General features: G+C 48.2%; 2 protein-coding genes across 2 annotated transcripts; one reads left to right on the top strand and one right to left on the bottom strand.

The window, feature by feature from the left end:
* Window positions 1-776: 776 nt before the first annotated feature.
* LOC134805869 (esterase AGAP003155) lies at window positions 777-4,201 on the bottom strand. The gene is made up of 3 exons (XM_063779070.1): window positions 3,952-4,201; window positions 1,217-1,414; window positions 777-943 (listed from the first exon to the last, which is right to left on the bottom strand). The coding sequence occupies exons 1-3, from the start codon at window positions 4,199-4,201 to the stop codon at window positions 777-779; spliced, it is 615 nt and encodes a 204-aa protein (XP_063635140.1).
* Window positions 4,202-4,713: 512 nt separating this feature from the next.
* On the top strand, window positions 4,714-18,209 carry LOC134806152 (DNA replication licensing factor Mcm3). The gene is made up of 14 exons (XM_063779438.1): window positions 4,714-4,888; window positions 4,971-5,248; window positions 7,631-7,805; window positions 7,994-8,232; window positions 8,439-8,678; window positions 9,089-9,253; window positions 9,444-9,642; window positions 10,774-10,922; window positions 11,168-11,258; window positions 11,510-11,725; window positions 13,768-13,908; window positions 14,177-14,278; window positions 17,417-17,565; window positions 17,868-18,209. Exons 1-14 carry the CDS (start codon window positions 4,817-4,819, stop codon window positions 18,067-18,069), a joined length of 2,418 nt encoding a protein of 805 aa, XP_063635508.1. The 5' UTR covers window positions 4,714-4,816; the 3' UTR covers window positions 18,070-18,209.
* Window positions 18,210-19,012: the final 803 nt, after the last annotated feature.

Raw genomic sequence — 19,012 nt, 5'->3', positions numbered from 1 at the left:
GCAGTACTGTCAACTTCCGTGATAAAATGATGTGACTGATTTCCATACTAAAAGTAAAAATGTACAACTGTCTGTCTGTCTGTCTGTGTGTGTTGCGTTTTTATATCGAAAAATTTCCGCGCTCGCTTCGCTCGCGTTTCTATTACTTTCTACGCTATGATAAAGGTGACATTCGGGTGGCGACTGCAACAGCATTAGGTACTCTGTTGCAACATTACTGCTGCGGCACTGTCAATTTTCGTGATAAAATGATGTGACTGATTTCCATTCTCAGCTGTAATGCGGCAATGAACTTCTCTCAATTTACCAAAAAATCAATGTAATCTTGATGACCCTAGGGAGAGGGGGCACCTAGAAATGCTTAGGGCATCAAAATATCTTAATCCGGCACTGATTGTTAAAAATTGTGTAATATACGGAACCCTTGGAACGCGAGTCCGACTCGCACTTGGCCGGTTTTTATAAAACGAATTTGATTGACAGTTTATTTTTGACGCTATTATCAAAGGATCTAATAATAAGGTACCTAATGCACACATAAACACGCCCCTACCAGGGCCGTCTTTAACTATGCTGGGGCCCCTGGGCACATAAGAATTTGGGACCCTTTTGGAAAGTAAAGAAAGCGAATTAAACTAACATTTTTCTACTATGATCTTCTATTTATTATGGGTAATCAAATATACTGTTACTGTCTGTCCTTCGGGGCCCCCCGAGGATGGGGGCCCTGCAGGCCTCGTGTGCCCTTATGGTAAGACGGTACTAGCCCCTACTTGTCAGCTTATGAAAAATAATATGTTACCCTTTGGGATGATCGAGTCTCCCTCGCCGTACACATGTAACGAGGGGAGATTAATCTCCTCGTCGTAGAAGCCCTTATGCACCAGGCTGCCGGAACGGAAGCCGGATGCGAAGATTGCGAAGTTGAATGTGTATGGTAAATCTGAAAACATTACAAAATCATGAATGAAATATCTCCCTAATGACCCTTACAAAAAAACTACGAAAACCAGTAAAAATTACGGGCCAACATATCGCACATAGCGTTCCATCATTATCATCGCCCTGCGAGAAGCCCATTAACCCGTGGAAGGGGCCGTGCTCGGCTACGGCGCGCTCCACCGCCCGCTGAGTGGCCTTGAAGGGCCTTCAAGCCCAGCGCCGACCCGCCCAGGCACTTGCTACTCTGTATAGAAGTGTATAGAGGTGTCCTTACATCCCTTCTGCTGCATGGCGGCCAGCAGCCCCACGAGGCAGGCGCCCTGCGAGAAGCCCATGAACCCGTGGAAGGGGCCGTGGTCGGCCACGGCGCGCTCCACCACCCTGAGGGTAGCCTCGAAGCCCAGCGCCGGCCCGCCCAGACACTTGCCGCTGAATGTGTTGTCTTCTGCGTTGAACCACCATGACCGCGAGTCTGCGTATAGGGATGACACATGATGAATTTTATAAAATAATCTAGTTGTGGGTAGAAAATTAGCAACATCATAAATATCATAATAAGGTAGAAACTAAAAAAAATATAATATATTATGTATCATTAAAAAAATCGAAATAAAAATATAAAAAAATTAAGTTTTTTGAAGTAAAAACTTCTTTAGTGGCGCTGAGCACTTTTTGTGATGGGGAAAAAATGTTAAACTCGCGACAGGTAAGATTCGTAAGACGTGACGTCACGTGTGACGGACACTGTTAAGCCCCGTCTCCATATTGCGCGGCAAGCTATCGAACATTGGCTCGCGCGGCAGCCGCCCGCAATGGATACCGGGCTGGCTCGCGAGCCAACTCCATCATTGGCTCGCTCGAACGTGCCGCGCGACGAAACATTCATTGTCGGTGTTTCGACGCGCGGCAAAGGAATGTTCGCGCGCAGTTGGGACTGGGACGGGTGTGAATATATTTCAGTTGGCTCGCGCGGCAGCATACATAATGAAGAGTGTCGTACTTTAATTAAATTATACGGCACTAGTTAAACAGTTTCTAGGGAACAGTAAATGGAGTGATTATCGCAACAGATCATTTTTCTATTTGCTATACTTCGTTCCGAATAATTAATTTTTCGGATCGCCTGCCGCGCGCTGCCGCCGCGCATAAGTTCAAGATGGCTCGCGAGCCAAAATACAGGTTTGACGCGGTCGAACATTGCTCGCGCGGCCGCCGCGCGATATCGAGACGGGCCTTTACAGTGTCATTGAGTCTGTCACTAAATTAGAAAATCTCTTATATTCTAATTTAGTCTGTAGAAATCGATTACATTTAAATTATGATTATAATTTTATTTAGAAAATTGTGACATTGACATTGTTCCTAATTCCATAATTATTCGGCATTGTACTTACATATAATTTAAGTTTTAATTAATTCCAATTTTATCTCATTGTATTTATTGCAGTTAATGCATGTTAGGTACTAAGTAATACCAATACCAATACCAATTAGCACGTAAGGTTTATCTGTAAGTCCTGATTGATTGAAGTTAATAAATGAAATGAAATGAAAAAAAAAGAGTTTTTCTTTTTTGATTTAAATGCCATCTAATAGTGAGTTTCCCTCAAACTGGCACTAATATAACTCGAGTACTAACAGTGATGTGCTTAGGGGTTTCAAGTAATGCGATGAAATAACGCTAGATGGCGTTAACCTCAATTATAGTGCTGCAGACATTTTGCACTAGATGGCGCTGTTATTAATATTTTGAGTTACAATGTCATTGAGTTTTCACTTCTGCCGGCACTCCCGGAGTGCAACCCGTTGTTCTTTTAAATTTAACTTCTGAAATGTATAGAAACGTAATGACGAGTTGTCACACGGATAATTTTATTGGTATAGCAGCCGTGCGCGTTGGAGGGCCTGTCATCTTGTGGCCTGAATCGGAAACATATGTTACATTGCCAAAGCAAGTGCTACCATCTACCGTTCTCGTTGGTACGTTTCGTACGTACTCGTACGTACCGTAGGCCACTTATTGGTGTCAAATAGAGCTGAAATTTGGCATAAATAAAAAATAAAAATAAAAAAGCCTTGTTTCCAAATTTCCGATTTTTTTTACATTACAAGTTTCTGCGTTGGTTAGTAAGTTTCTTATAACTAGTAGTTAGTGTTAAGTTTATGTATATTATTTACTATTTATTTATTTTATTTGGACCCCTCTTTGAGTGTAGGCCTCCTACTGTCTCCATTTTTGCCTGTCTTTTGATTGGATGCCAGGTATACTTAAGAGAAACTGGTGACAATGTAATACACTCATGGACAAAGAGGAATGCGAAAAAAAAGGTTAATTACTTATTTTGAAATTATAGTGCGACATTAAAATAGTAAAAATTAAATAAAATGGAACTAAAATATTTCCATACTAAATTGTTGCCATGTTTAAGCATTTTACAAAATGAGACAGTCCTTTGACAAACTATACATAAGAAGTAGCGCCCGCAATAATTTTCTACAATTTCTTGTACTATACTTTAGGTGCTTTGCTGGAGTCCAGTAATTAAACCGTTTTTTTACGTTCCTCTAAATTTGTCCATGAGTATATTATGATTATGATGGCACTGAGCTGATTTAATAATGGAGAATGGAAATAGCTATCAGAACAGAACTCCTAAACTTTTTTGCAAAGATATAGGGTCCACCAGTCAGCTAGCAGTGTTGTAAACAACTACCTTTTTCTTTCTTTTCCTTAAACAACTTCTCAGCAATAATTCTCAAATTTTTCTGTAGTCATTTGCAAGCAATAAAGTTTTTCAGCAGCATTTTCTTTATGCACAGCTTCACATCACATTCAACATCAAACCATTAGTTTGGTGAGAGTGTGGATAGTTTAGTGGGTGCATGGTTTAGTGATATATTCAGGTATTCCAGATTAGTAGGACAAAGTGACACTATTGGGTTCTCTTTTATGTGCAGCAATACAACAAAATACTAATTTTGCATGGGTTTTGCGTATCGACTTGTTACCTTCCTCTCCTGCCCCCTCTTCGTGCAGCACGCGGTGCGGCGCCGACAGGAACGTGAGCTGCGCGTACTTGGCTACGGCCTTACGGAACGAGCCGATCTTGGCGCGGAACACGGCGCCGTTCTGCCGGTACCCGTGGAACGCCAGGATCTTCAGCCTCTTCCGCTCTTTCGAGTTCTCTTTAGCCTTCTCTGTTAGCACTTCACTCATGTTGGAATTGGAGTTCTCTTCGGACACTTGCTCTTGAGACATCGTACGTTTTGTGGTTAGAAGCCGCTTAACGTACAGGTTATTTAGTTTCAGAAAGAAACTGATGCGGGTGCTGTAATAAAGTGCAATGATCGCTCAAATTAAGTATTTAATTGAATAAAACCAAATAAGATTAAGCGTAGCCTGAGCAAATCTTGTCACTGTTTTGTAGGAACTGGAATTCCTTTTGCTTCTACAAAATAATCTCTATTCGCTCGATATAAGGCTCAAAATGATTTTCCAATACATCAAACAAATCCTCAACCTCCAAAGCACGGCTTGACGTTTCTGAATACGTTTAGAAATAAGTAGTATTTATAATAATTAAATTTATTATAAAATAAGATTTAAAAATTCTATACTTTCATTAATTTAATTTAAAATCCTCTTTAGAATTTAAACATTATTTCAATAATTCAACAATTGATTTATTATACTTTAAATATGCTTCAAATTACCAAACACTTTTTTTTATGAACGCAACTTTAAACTCGCGCAATGATTTGGCGCCAAATCGCGTCAACTGTCAAACAATCGTTCATAGTTGTTGATCGCGTTTGTAAACGCGTTTATTTCTCTGTTATTTCATTTAACAAGTTTATTTTATACTCCATAAAAATGGAAGATGGTGAATTTGATCAAAGGTTGCGTGACTTACAAAGAGAGTACCTCGAGTTCTTGGACGATGAAGTGAGTACGATACTAAAGTAACCTCAAATGTATTGTTTGGCATCATTATTCTAAAATGGTCGTGGTTTTCGTACATTTCTAGGAAGACCAGGGTATTTACATGGAAAAGGTGAAGCAGATGATAGCGGACAAGTCGAAACGGCTGGTCGTAAACATAAATGACTTGCGGCGCAAGAGCCCGGAGCGCGCGAAGAACTTGTTAGAGAACGCGTTCGAGGAGCAGATCGCGTTCCAGAAGGCGCTGAAGGAGTACGTGTCGTCGATGGACCCGACCTACGCGAAGGTGCAGGAAGAGTTCTTTGTGGCCTTCTCGGGCAGCTTCGGTACCAAACATGTCACACCTAGGAGTTTGACTTCCAGGTAGGTGCTTTTCATTTTTTTTATGGCTTTAAATCTGCAATCGGCTGTTCCAGCCATAAGAAGATGGTTGAGTTAGTTATTGGATTATTATTAGATTTAAGATTGTATATTAGTTTAGGGGTAGTGGTATTATTGTCTCTTATGGGATTTAATAAACTGGTGCTTAGAAAGTAGTTGAAATCATGATCACTATTTCAATATCCTATATCAATTTTGGCAAAATATTTAGAATTTTTATGATCATGAAAGGCCATAGTCGGTTTTCCGTAGTAAGTTGGCCCTTTAGTCAATTTGATTTGGGTTTTTTTTGTGAGTACCTCTTATGGTGAAGGATATTTTTGCTGAGTATCAACATCCTACTAGTGACAGTTTTTGACTTATGATTTTATTTTATTTTTTCTTTAATGTATTGTTTTTCGGGATGTACTCAAGCAATTTGCTTCAATTTTTTAAATAATGTTCTTTATTTAGGTATGCATCGATACTCAAAAAACGAATACCAGTTGTCATATCAAAAAAAAGGAAAAAAATAAAACAAAAATAAAACATTTTTTTTTTATGTTGTGGTGAAGCAGTGACACCTCTAATTTTTTTTCTAGTTGTAGGCCAGACATTGGCCTACTACTTGCCTAAAACTCAAAATTTTCCAAACGGTACTTCCTGTCAAAAATTAGCAATGTGTGTGGTCAAGTTCTGTACTCCATCGGTGTTTTTCAATGTAGTATACAAACATTAAGTTGTCATTGGCATTTTACTCTTAAATACGACAACCTAATAAAAAATCGCAAACAGAATCGAAGAGTTTACATATTTTGGTTTGTAATGTAATTTAATTTTCATCACACTTCCTCGAAAAATACCTTATTTCATGCACACAGTACATGGGAAGAATATAGGCCTATGCCTATATTGTTCCTGCAGGAGTTATGGATTGTGGAAAAAAAAAGCTAAAATTCCCTAGGGACTTATAACTTTTTTAATTATCAATCAATCAATCAAATTTATTTCAGGCAAAAAAAAATATATACCCATACAAAATATTAAAATTAAACTTATTAAAATTATTACTTTTCTGTACATGTGTTTGTTTGTCTGTCATTTTCATTTGTCTACTCTCAATTGCTCAAAGGTTGACTGGAAGAGATCCCTTATAGGGATAAGTTCGCCTTTGTACATTGTATACTTTCTTTTAATTGTATCTTAACCTGTCTTATGTACAATAAAGTGTTTACATACATACATACATTAAAATATTATCATATAAACTATATATAAACTATAAGTCTATTACTAGAAGAATGTTACTCTATATACTTATCTGTTTTATAAGACTGTTTGTTTCTTAATAAATTAAAAAATATATATATATATATATATATATATAAAAATTTAAATTAAAAATAAACTTAAAAAACATGTCAACAAAAATTACATTAAAATTAAATTTAAATCTACATATATATTCACATTAAATTATACACTATGCCTCTGGATCCCATATGTAGGTCATTCCAGTGCCTCCAGAGTGTACCAGCAGGATCTCCAGGAATGAGCTGAAGCAGACTGTTGGAACTGTCACGTACTCGGCGCATGAGGGAGGCAGTGCGTTTACGGATTATCGCAATGAAAGAGTCCACTCTAGCCTCCGCAAACATCCCCGAGGCGCTACAGTAACGTGGCAGTCCCATCAGCATGCGGAAACCATTATTGTATTGGACATGCAGGGCATTGAGGGTCTTTTTTGTGTAATTTGTCCATAGGCTGCACGCATAAAAGGACTCGCAAAAAGCCTTAAAAAGGGTCTTTTTGACATCCCTGTCACACCGTGCAAACCTACGTGACAGCATGTTGCACCTTACTGACAATGCCCTGCGCTCCCTTTCTATGTCAGCATCATCCTGGAGGTCCTCCGTGACCCAGTGCCCGAGGTACTTGAACCGTGAAACTCTATTTAGAGGAACACCACATAAATATACGGCAGGAACTGACGTATACTCCTTTTTGCCTGCCTTGAAAACGAGTAGTTTGCTCTTCTTGGTGTTGTACATCAGGCCATGGGTCACCGCATACTCCTCACAGAACTTCAACAGTTTCCAGTAGGTGCAGCTAATTCAATACAATTATTTAAAAAAATGCATAGGGTGACTGCTGTCATAGTAATTGGCTGCTCTTAACAATAAGGTTTCAATTGGTTTGTTTCTTTCTGATTTGTTAGGAGCCAAAACTATAAAAAAATTTTTTTGCGGTCTGTTATTCTGCGAATTTTTCAGAAATAGCAGTCAACCTAGCATTTAATTAATTCAGAAATCCTAAAAAAATAATTTAAATCAATTTTTTCAGTTAAGGAAATTCAATGCTTCACAGTAGAGTTTGTTGGTGCAGGTACTTAGGTAACCTGATCTGCGTGGAGGGCATCGTGACGCGCGTGTCGCTGGTGCACCCCAAGGTGGTGCGCAGCGTGCACTACTGCCCCGCCACCAAGAAGGTTATGGAGCGCAAATACACCGACCTCACGTCCTTCGAGGCTTTCCCCACCACAGCCATATACCCCACCAAGGTACCAGCGCCATGGATTGACACGGCATTTTACCGAGTCGGGATTCAATTATAACATCCAATGTTTTTTTTTGTCAAAATTCTGCATATCTTCTTTTTGTTTATGTACTATGTTCTGGCATTAAATAAATGTATTATATTTCAAAAGCGACGTCTTTACGAAACGATTAAAAGACGGATTTATTCCAGGATGACGAGGGCAACCCCCTCGAGACGGAGTACGGGCTGTCGCGCTACAAGGACCACCAGACGCTGACGGTGCAGGAGATGCCGGAGCGCGCGCCGGCGGGCCAGCTGCCGCGCGCCGTGGACGTGGTGTGCGACGACGACCTGGTGGACCGCTGCAAGCCCGGCGACCGCGTGCAGGTCGTCGGCAACTACCGCTGCCTGCCCAGCAAGCAGGGCAGCTTCACAGCTGGGACGTTCAGGTTGGTTGGTTCAACTGATGTTGATGTTCTATTTGGGCTTTATTTTATCTGTAGAATGCTAGGATACCAATATGTGCCCTTATTTTTCTTGGGCCATTATATGTAAAGGCGCCTCTAGCTGGATTTCCACGACACCTGACTGATGCACCTGATGTTCGTCTTCCCTGGTTTGAATTTGCATATTTACACATCATATTCCTTTACAGAACCATCTTAATAGCCAACAATGTGACCCAGATCAACAAGGGCATGGATCTGGCCATCACCCTCGACGACATCAAGCTTTGCAAGCGCATGGCCAAGAGGAAGACGGAAGATATGTTCGAACTGCTGGCCAAGTCACTGGCTCCATCCATCCATGGCCACGAGTACATCAAGAAGGCTATCCTCTGCTTACTGCTCGGTGGCATGGAGAAGGTGCTGGCAAATGGCACCAGGCTACGAGGGTGAGTAGATCAGATCTATTTTAGTTATTCACTTCCACACAGAAAGAGCTGCCTCGCGAGGAAGTTGCTGCGTAAAGCAGCTGGCGCTCGATCCGTGAAGACGTGAGTAGGGCATATTCCAGTTTTTTGCTGCATGAATAGCAGAAAGCTTGTCTTGTTTGAGGTATCGTAGCTGCACCGTGGAGGTCGAGGTATGTCTACACAGACCGAGCTACTTCGCGCGGCAGGTTCCTCGATATTGTTCGACTGTTCGTTTTTAGTCGGTCCGGCTGTTTACCAAAACGCGAGTTATATCAACTAAGAGACATGAAGGCGATCGAATTTCCAATTAACCCGCAGCATTGTTCCTTATGCTACGAAATCTCTCTTTAGTTGATGTTCATTATCTCTAACCCGAGTTATTCTTCCAGAGACATCAACATCCTGCTGATCGGCGACCCGTCCGTGGCCAAGTCGCAGTTGCTCCGCTACGTCCTGCTCACGGCGCCGCGGGCGATCACCACCACCGGGCGAGGCTCCTCCGGCGTGGGTCTGACGGCCGCCGTCACCACCGACCCCGACACGGGCGACCGCAGGTATAGGGACATGCGAATTTTTTAGAAATAGATATTTGATGAATCGGAACTGCTCATGAAGAGCATACATTCATGGTGTACTATTTTGTGAAGTCGGATTTTCTATTCTTATTAAGTCATTTAGGTCTTTTTTGTGGCATCAGGCGACATTTTTTTTTATCATTATACTGAGTCGTATTTGTACATCCAGGCTGGAGGCGGGCGCCATGGTGCTAGCGGACCGCGGCGTGGTGTGCATCGACGAGTTCGACAAGATGTCGGACATCGACCGCACCGCCATCCACGAGGTGATGGAGCAGGGCCGCGTCACCATCGCCAAGGCGGGCGTGCACGCCGCGCTCAACGCACGCTGCTCCGTGCTGGCCGCCGCCAACCCTGTGTACGGCCGGGTGAGTACAAGATGTCGGACATCGACCGCACCGCCATCCACGAGGTGATGGAGCAGGGCCGCGTCACCATCGCCAAGGCGGGCGTGCACGCCGCGCTCAACGCACGCTGCTCCGTGCTGGCCGCCGCCAACCCTGTGTACGGCCGGGTGAGTACAAGATGTCGGACATCGACCGCACCGCCATCCACGAGGTGATGGAGCAGGGCCGCGTCACCATCGCCAAGGCGGGCGTGCACGCCGCGCTCAACGCGCGCTGCTCCGTGCTGGCCGCCGCCAACCCTGTGTACGGCCGGGTGAGTACAAGATGTCGGACATCGACCGCACCGCCATCCACGAGGTGATGGAGCAGGGCCGCGTCACCATCGCCAAGGCGGGCGTGCACGCCGCGCTCAACGCGCGCTGCTCCGTGCTGGCCGCCGCCAACCCTGTGTACGGCCGGGTGAGTACAAGATGTCGGACATCGACCGCACCGCCATCCACGAGGTGATGGAGCAGGGCCGCGTCACCATCGCCAAGGCGGGCGTGCACGCCGCGCTCAACGCGCGCTGCTCCGTGCTGGCCGCCGCCAACCCTGTGTACGGCCGGGTGAGTACAAGATCACCCTACTGATCATGCCATTAAACTATTTAGCTACAGGACAGGAACGAATGGCGTAATCTAGTGTCGGATGCCGAGAGCCACTGCGGGTCGCTGAGCCAATGAAGTAAGTAGTAATTAAAGGGAGAGTAGTCTACGCGCGCGAGTCTCTAGGCGAAATAACTACTCCATAGAGCGACTGGTCGTACAAGGAAGAGTGGAGGGAACCAGATCGCGCGGCAGATCACCTATGCGCTGGACTGACCAAATAAAATCCGCAGTGGGAAACCGCGTATCTGATTGTGCCAGACAGTCTGCCAACAGAGAGAGATGGCGGGAGGACATGCGAAGAGCTGTGTCCGCCTCTACTATCGATGCGCTCGCCTCAACGTGACCACGATCGTTCTGTCAAGAGCGATACGATAGAGAAGAGAGTCTATAGAGAATAGAGATACTATCGCGGTGCTCCAGTGGTAAGGCTCCTGTAACAAACTACCTAAAGATTAGACCTTAACCTATACCACATGCATGATGGAATGTTTTGTTTGTCCCCCAGTATGACCAGTACAAGACACCCATGGAAAACATCGGCCTCCAAGACTCGCTTCTCTCTCGTTTCGACCTTCTGTTCGTGATGCTGGACCTGGCCGACGCCGACCACGACAGCCGCATCTCCGAGCACGTCCTCCGGATGCACCGCTACAGGTAAACCGTCAAACTGTGAAAACAATTCATAATTCTATATCCCGTTACGATTTCACGTATTTTTAACAATTTTGTCCGCCTTCAAGTTTCTGAATTAATTATCAACAAAATCTATGAAGCACACCAATTTTTAAGAGAAGTAACATATTATTAATTCGACTCTGATGATTATCCATATGGACTCAAATAATGAATTGATAATTAAGCGCAATCCTACTTGTCTTAAAAAATGTACCGTTGTGCAGAAATCCGAAAGAGCAAGACGGAGAAGTGCTGCCGATGGGCTCGTCCGTGGAGATGCTGTCCACTGACAACCCCGACAACGATGAGGTTGAGGTAAGAGGAAAAACCTCAGAACCCAATTATTCTCACTTTGCGTTGTCTAAAGCTTTATTAAATTATTATACATTTTTTTAAACAAAACAACAGTACAATAACAAAAACAAATCAACACACATGTTTCTAATTTTAGTACGGTGCGAAATGGCGGTAGGTGACTAAGGTGACGCCTCCTCACGTGACTTCCGTCCCAATAAGTGTCAACACATAGTCATGCTAGCCGCACATAATGGTTCTGTTATTTGTAGGACGCGCAGGATTCAATCTACGAGAAATACGACCCGCTACTGCACGGCAACACGCGCAGCAAGAAGGAGCGCATCCTCTCCACCAAGTTCATGCGCAAGTTCCTGCACATAGCCCGCCTCATGAAGCCCAAGCTCACGCAGGAGGCCTCCGACGCCATCGCTGACGAGTACGCCAGGCTGAGGAGTCAGGACACCATGGACAGTGATGTTGCCAGGGTAAGTTCCTGCACATAGCCCGCCTCATGAAGCCCAAGCTCACGCAGGAGGCCTCCGACGCCATCGCTGACGAGTACGCCAGGCTGAGGAGTCAGGACACCATGGACAGTGATGTTGCCAGGGTAAGTTGCTGCACATAGCCCGCCTCATGATGCCCAAGCTCACACAGGAGGCCTCCGACGCCATCGCTGACGAGTACGCCAGGCTGAGGAGTCAGGACACCATGGACAGTGATGTTGCCAGGGTAAGTTGCTGCACATAGCCCGCCTCATGATGCCCAAGCTCACACAGGAGGCCTCCGACGCCATCGCTGACGAGTACGCCAGGCTGAGGAGTCAGGACACCATGGACAGTGATGTTGCCAGGGTAAGTTGCTGCACATAGCCCGCCTCATGATGCCCAAGCTCACACAGGAGGCCTCCGACGCCATCGCTGACGAGTACGCCAGGTTGAGGAGTCAGGACACCATGGACAGTGATGTTACCAGGGTAAGTTGCTGCACATAGCCCGCCTCATGAAGCCCAAGCTCACACAGGAGGCCTCCGACGCCATCGCTGACGAGTACGCCAGGCTGAGGAGTCAGGACACCATGGACAGTGATGTTGCCAGGGTAAGTTCCTGCACATAGCCCGCCTCATGAAGACCAAGCTCACGCAGGAGGCCTCCGACGCCATCGCTGACGAATACGCCAGGCTGAGGAGTCAGGACACCATGGACAGTGATGTTGCCAGGGTAAGTTGCTGCACATAGCCCGCCTCATGAAGCCCAAGCTCACGCAGGAGGCCTCCGACGCCATCGCTGACGAGTACGCCAGGCTGAGGAGTCAGGACACCACGGACAGTGATGTTGCCAGTGTAAGTTGCTGCACATAGCCCGCCTCATGATGCCCAAGCTCACACAGGAGGCCACCGACGCCATCGCTGACGAGTACGCCAGGCTGAGGAGTCAGGACACCATGGACAGTGATGTTGCCAGGGTAAGTTGCTGCACATAGCCCGCCTCATGAAGCCCAAGCTCACGCAGGAGGCCTCCGACGCCATCGCTGACGAGTACGCCAGGCTGAGGAGTCAGGACACCATGGACAGTGATGTTGCCAGGGTAAGTTGCTGCACATAGCCCGCCTCATGAAGCCCAAGCTCACGCAGGAGGCCTCCGACGCCATCGCTGACGAGTACGCCAGGCTGAGGAGTCAGGACACCATGGACAGTGATGTTGCCAGGGTAAGTTGCTGCACATAGCCCGCCTCATGAAGCCCAAGCTCACACCATGGACAGTGATGTTGCCAGGGTAAGTTCCTGCACATAGCCCGCCTCATGATGCCCAAGCTCACACCATGGACAGTGATGTGACAAGGGTAAGTTTCAAGGTCAGAATCCTACATCGCCCTATCGAAGTTTAACGACCGCGAAGGCGGCCAGACGGCGAAGGAATAAATATGTCGTGCCCCGGACGTCAGGCGATCGCGATTATTTCAGCGACATCAACTTTACGGAGTCCTAGCTTACGCCTTCCTATCGCACAGCCTCGCTCCAGTTCAGTCCAGCTGCATGTAACTCGCTTTCGACGGACCGTCGTCATGAGTGTATATAATAATAATTCAGCCTATATACGTCCCACTGCTGGGCACAGGCCTCCTCTCATGCGAGAGAGGGCTTGGGCTATAGTCCCCACGCTAGCCCAATGCGGGGACTTCACATACACCTTTGAATTTCTTCGCAGGTTTCCTCACGAAGTTTTCCTTCACCGAAAAGCTAGTGGTAAATATCAAATGATATTTCGTACATAAGTTCCGAAAAACTCATTGGTACGAGCCAGGATTTGATCCCGCGACCTCCGGATTGAAAGTCCGACTTCATATAGTTCATATCCACTCGGCCACCACCGCTTCCTCCGAGTGTCCGAGGAAATTCCGTCTACGATTTCTATTTCTTGTAATAGTTTCAGACTTCAAAATGTTATACTGTGTATTGTAGAACCTCAGATAATGTTTGTTGTAATAAAAAGCTGTTGGTGCTAGTTAATGGTGTTACTCTTGCACACAGACGCAGCCAGTTACCGCCCGCACCCTGGAGACTCTGATCCGCCTGGCCACGGCCCACGCCAAGTGTCGTCTCAGCTTCGAGGTCACCGCCGACGACGCACACTCTGCGATAGAGCTCGTGCAGTATGCTTACTTTAAGAAGGTAAGCTTTTTACTTCAACTACAACCTTTTTCTTTTAATTTATGATAAGTCAGTTTATATATAAATATATATATATATAGTCCTCCTCGCCGTGTCCGACGATGGCGACTCCTCTAAATGTTTTTAATTAGGAACATGGAACGCTCTAATATGACTTGCGAAGCCAAACTTAGTTATGAAAATGCGATTGCATGGTGCGCAATGAAGTTTATGGTAATCATGATACAATGATTAAGTTAATTTACTAACCGTTTTGTGTCGTAAACAGGTGCTGACGAAAGAGAAGCGTCGCAAGCGGCGCGCGTCCGTCGACGAGGACGAGGAGGAGGCCGAGCCCAGCCAGCCGCGGGCCAAGCGCACCCGCCGCACGGTAACAATGCTGCTTCTATACCAGGGGTCTCCAACCCAGCCAGCCGCGGGCCAAGCGCACCCGCCGCACGGTAACAATGCTGCTTCTATACCAGGGGTCTCCAACCCAGCCAGCCGCGGGCCAAGCGCACCCGCCGCACGGTAACAATGCTGCTTCTATACCAGGGGTCTCCAACCCAGCCAGCCGCGGGCCAAGCGCACCCGCCGCACGGTAACAATGCTGCTTCTATACCAGGGGTCTCCAACCCAGCCAGCCGCGGGCCAAGCGCACCCGCCGCACGGTAACAATGCTGCTTCTATACCAGGGGTCTCCAACCCAGCCAGCCGCGGGCCAAGCGCACCCGCCGCACGGTAACAATGCTGCTTCTATACCAGGGGTCTCCAACCCAGCCAGCCGCGGGCCAAGCGCACCCGCCGCACGGTAACAATGCTGCTTCTATACCAGGGGTCTCCAACCCAGCCAGCCGCGGGCCAAGCGCACCCGCCGCACGGTAACAATGCTGCTTCTATACCAGGGGTCTCCAACCCAGCCAGCCGCGGGCCAAGCGCACCCGCCGCACGGTAACAATGCTGCTTCTATACCAGGGGTCTCCAACCCAGCCAGCCGCGGGCCAAGCGCACCCGCCGCACGGTAACAATGCTGCTTCTATACCAGGGGTCTCCAACCCAGCCAGCCGCGGGCCAAGCGCACCCGCCGCACGGTAACAATGCTGCTTCTATACCAGGGGTCTCCAACCCAGCCAGCCGCGGGCCAAGCGCACCCGCCGCACGGTAACAATGCTGCTTCTATACCAGGGGTCTCCAACCCAGCCAGCCGCGGGCCAAGCGCACCCGCCGCACGGTAACAATGCTGCTTCTATACCAGGGGTCTCCAACCCAGCCAGCCGCGGGCCAAGCGCACCCGCCGCACGGTAACAATGCTGCTTCTATACCAGGGGTCTCCAACCCAGCCAGCCGCGGGCCAAGCGCACCCGCCGCACGGTAACAATGCTGCTTCTATACCAGGGGTCTCCAACCCAGCCAGCCGCGGGCCAAGCGCACCCGCCGCACGGTAACAATGCTGCTTCTATACCAGGGGTCTCCAACCCAGCCAGCCGCGGGCCAAGCGCACCCGCCGCACGGTAACAATGCTGCTTCTATACCAGGGGTCTCCAACCCAGCCAGCCGCGGGCCAAGCGCACCCGCCGCACGGTAACAATGCTGCTTCTATACCAGGGGTCTCCAACCCAGCCAGCCGCGGGCCAAGCGCACCCGCCGCACGGTAACAATGCTGCTTCTATACCAGGGGTCTCCAACCCAGCCAGCCGCGGGCCAAGCGCACCCGCCGCACGGTAACTATGCTGCTTCTATACCAGGGGTCTCCAACCCAGCCAGCCGCGGGCCAAGCGCACCCGCCGCACGGTAACTATGCTGCTTCTATACCAGGGGTCTCCAACCCAGCCAGCCGCGGGCCAAGCGCACCCGCCGCACGGTAACTATGCTGCTTCTATACCAGGGGTCTCCAACCCAGCCAGCCGCGGGCCAAGCGCACCCGCCGCACGGTAACTATGCTGCTTCTATACCAGGGGTCTCCAACCCAGCCAGCCGCGGGCCAAGCGCACCCGCCGCACGGTAACTATGCTGCTTCTATACCAGAGGTCTCCAACCCAGCCAGCCGCGGGCCAAGCGCACCCGCCGCACGGTAACTATGCTGCTTCTATACCAGGGGTCTCCAACTCAGCCAGCCGCGGGCCAAGCGCACCCGCCGCACGGTAACTATGCTGCTTCTATACCAGGGGTCTCCAACCCAGCCAGCCGCGGGCCAAGCGTACCCGGCGCACGGTAACTATGCTGCTTCTATACCAGGGGTCTCCAACCCAGCCAGCCGTGGGCCAAGCGCACCCGCCGCACGGTAACTATGCTGCTTCTATACCAGGGGTCTCCAACCCAGCCAGCCGCGGGCCAAGCGCACCCGCCGCACGGTAACTATGCTGCTTCTATACCAGGGGTCTCCAACCCAGCCAGCCGCGGGCCAAGCGCACCCGCCGCACGGTAACTATGCTGCTTCTATACCAGGGGTCTCCAACCCAGCCAGCCGCGGGCCAAGCGCACCCGCCGCACGGTAACTATGCTGCTTCTATACCAGGGGTCTCCAACCCAGCCAGCCGCGGGCCAAGCGCACCCGCCGCACGGTAACTATGCTGCTTCTATACCAGGGGTCTCCAACCCAGCCAGCCGCGGGCCAAGCGCACCCGCCGCACGGTAACTATGCTGCTTCTATACCAGGGGTCTCCAACCCAGCCAGCCGCGGGCCAAGCGCACCCGCCGCACGGTAACTATGCTGCTTCTATACCAGAGGTCTCCAACCCAGCCAGCCGCGGGCCAAGCGCACCCGCCGCACGGTAACTATGCTGCTTCTATACCAGAGGTCTCCAACCCAGCCAGCCGCGGGCCAAGCGCACCCGCCGCACGGTAACTATGCTGCTTCTATACCAGGGGTCTCCAACTCAGCCAGCCGCGGGCCAAGCGCACCCGCCGCACGGTAACTATGCTGCTTCTATACCAGGGGTCTCCAACCCAGCCAGCCGCGGGCCAAGCGTACCCGGCGCACGGTAACTATGCTGCTTCTATACCAGGGGTCTCCGACTCCCGGCCCGCGGACTCGCGGACACCCACCGCGAGAGCCCACGGTCCGGCCGCGGGAGGCAGGTGCAAGGGTCCGCATTCATTGAGACTGGAACTGTTCCTAATAAACAGCAGCAACCAGCGCCCTCCCTGGCGCAAAAATCGACGGTGGCCCGTGCGAAAGTTTCTGAGGTGCAATATGGCCTCAGGTAAGAAGTTTGGAGACCCCTGTTCTATACTATTACTCGTATATATCAGTTACACGACTACGCATGTCATAAAACATATCCACCATCATCAGGACACGTCTTCCGACTTGTGGGCAAAGTAGAGTGTGGGAATCGGGCGCCACATAATGTAAGACGCCACGTTAGATCTTGACGGAGACGGCGATGATGAAAGACTTGGACAAGAACGAAGAATAAGAGAGATGCTATTGTCCGGCGCGGTGGGGGCGGGGGGACACTGGGCTTGTGAATAAAAAAAGCCCCAAAATATCAACTCACTCAAAATATCTATGATAATAATATTTCAGAACGGCGCCGCGGGCGAGGACCCATACACGTTCTCGTCCGACGAGGAGGCGGCGCCGGCGCTCCTCCTCCGCGCCGCGCGGGACAGCCGGCCCGAGCCCAGCACCCGGGTCACGAGCTCACAAGAGCCTACTTCTATCGATGCTAACAGGTAACTTCTTCATTTTCAACTCGAGCCACAAATAAAAACTTGTATATTTGTACAATTTTCATTTGTGAAAACGAAGACTTTAATTACATGGAAGATCTTTTTTTAGGGCGGCTAGAAGCTATAAGTAACCCGCATTACTGTGAATATTGTGTTATGGCTCTTGATTAAAATTCTAAAGACGATGTACAATTTTAAGCTACTGATTTGATTCCATTTTTTACTATCAGCAATCGTAGCATAAACAATCGAATATTTTAATGTCGAGCGACATGTTATAAAATAATTGTGTTGTTTATTCGCAGACTGGCGCAGTTCAAAACGGCCCTGCACGAGTTGTTCCGGTCGGAGCGCGCCAACTCGCTGCCGCTGGCGCGCATCGCCGCCTTCGTCAACGAGAAGTTCTCGCACGCAGAGTTCTCGGCCGGCGAGATCCACGCCGCCCTAGACAAGATGACGGCCGACAACCACGTCATGGTCGCCGACGACATCATCTTCCTCATCTAACTGCAGCCCACAGTTCTCGGCCGGCGAGATCCACGCCGCCCTAGACAAGATGACGGCCGACAACCACGTCATGGTCGCCGACGACATCATCTTCCTCATCTAACTGCAGCCCACAGTTCTCGGCCGGCGACGACTTCTTAATCGTAGTTAACTGATCCGCTCGAAGCTCACTCGTTCACTCGCACCGGTGTGATCGTTTTGTCGGCGTGGCTATTCGCGTTAGCGACTTATTTTGTATGGGAAAATACATGCTCCTAAACCGACCCGAATTCATTGCTTTTGAGCTTAATATCAGTAAACAAGATCAATTGAAAGAAATTAACGAAGTGCAGTTTTTTCACCTTGTTTAAGTGATCTGTTTTTACTCTTTAATTTAATGAAATGTATTCAAATATCTAAACATTTTATTTCGAAACTATATAGTTTGTAACGCACTTACCTCAAATGATCTAGAAATTTGATTCATCTTAATGAAAGTGTTAAATAACGAATGTGAAAATCATGTAAAATTTATTAGATATCATCGTTATTGATGGTAAAGTTGACGAAATAAAAAGTGAGCTGATTTAATCGATATTAAACTTTCGTGAGACATGTTTTAAATTGTTTATACGACAACGGTTTCACTCACTTGAATTTTTAGTCGCTATTGGCGACATGTTGTTGTGTGCACGAGTTGCAGCCGCCGCGAGCACTCGAGCCTGAGGAAGGACCCCCGACGGGCCCGAAACATGTCGCCAATAGCGACTAAAAATTCAAGTGAGTGAAACCGTTGTCGTATAAACAATTTGAGCTGATTTAGTTGGCTGCCCCCGTACCGCGCAGGCGAGGTCTCCGTTAAGCGCGAGGTCTATATAATAATCCCTCGAACAACTTTGAACTAAATCAGCTCACTTTATATTTCGTCAACCTTAACAGCAGTGCCTTAAAATAAGTACAAATC

This window comes from Cydia splendana, chromosome 2 (assembly GCF_910591565.1).
Source record: "Cydia splendana chromosome 2, ilCydSple1.2, whole genome shotgun sequence".
Lineage (NCBI taxonomy): Eukaryota > Metazoa > Arthropoda > Insecta > Lepidoptera > Tortricidae > Cydia > Cydia splendana.
Note: the sequence above shows the minus strand (reverse complement) of the source record. Positions and strands in the feature narration are given on the sequence as shown.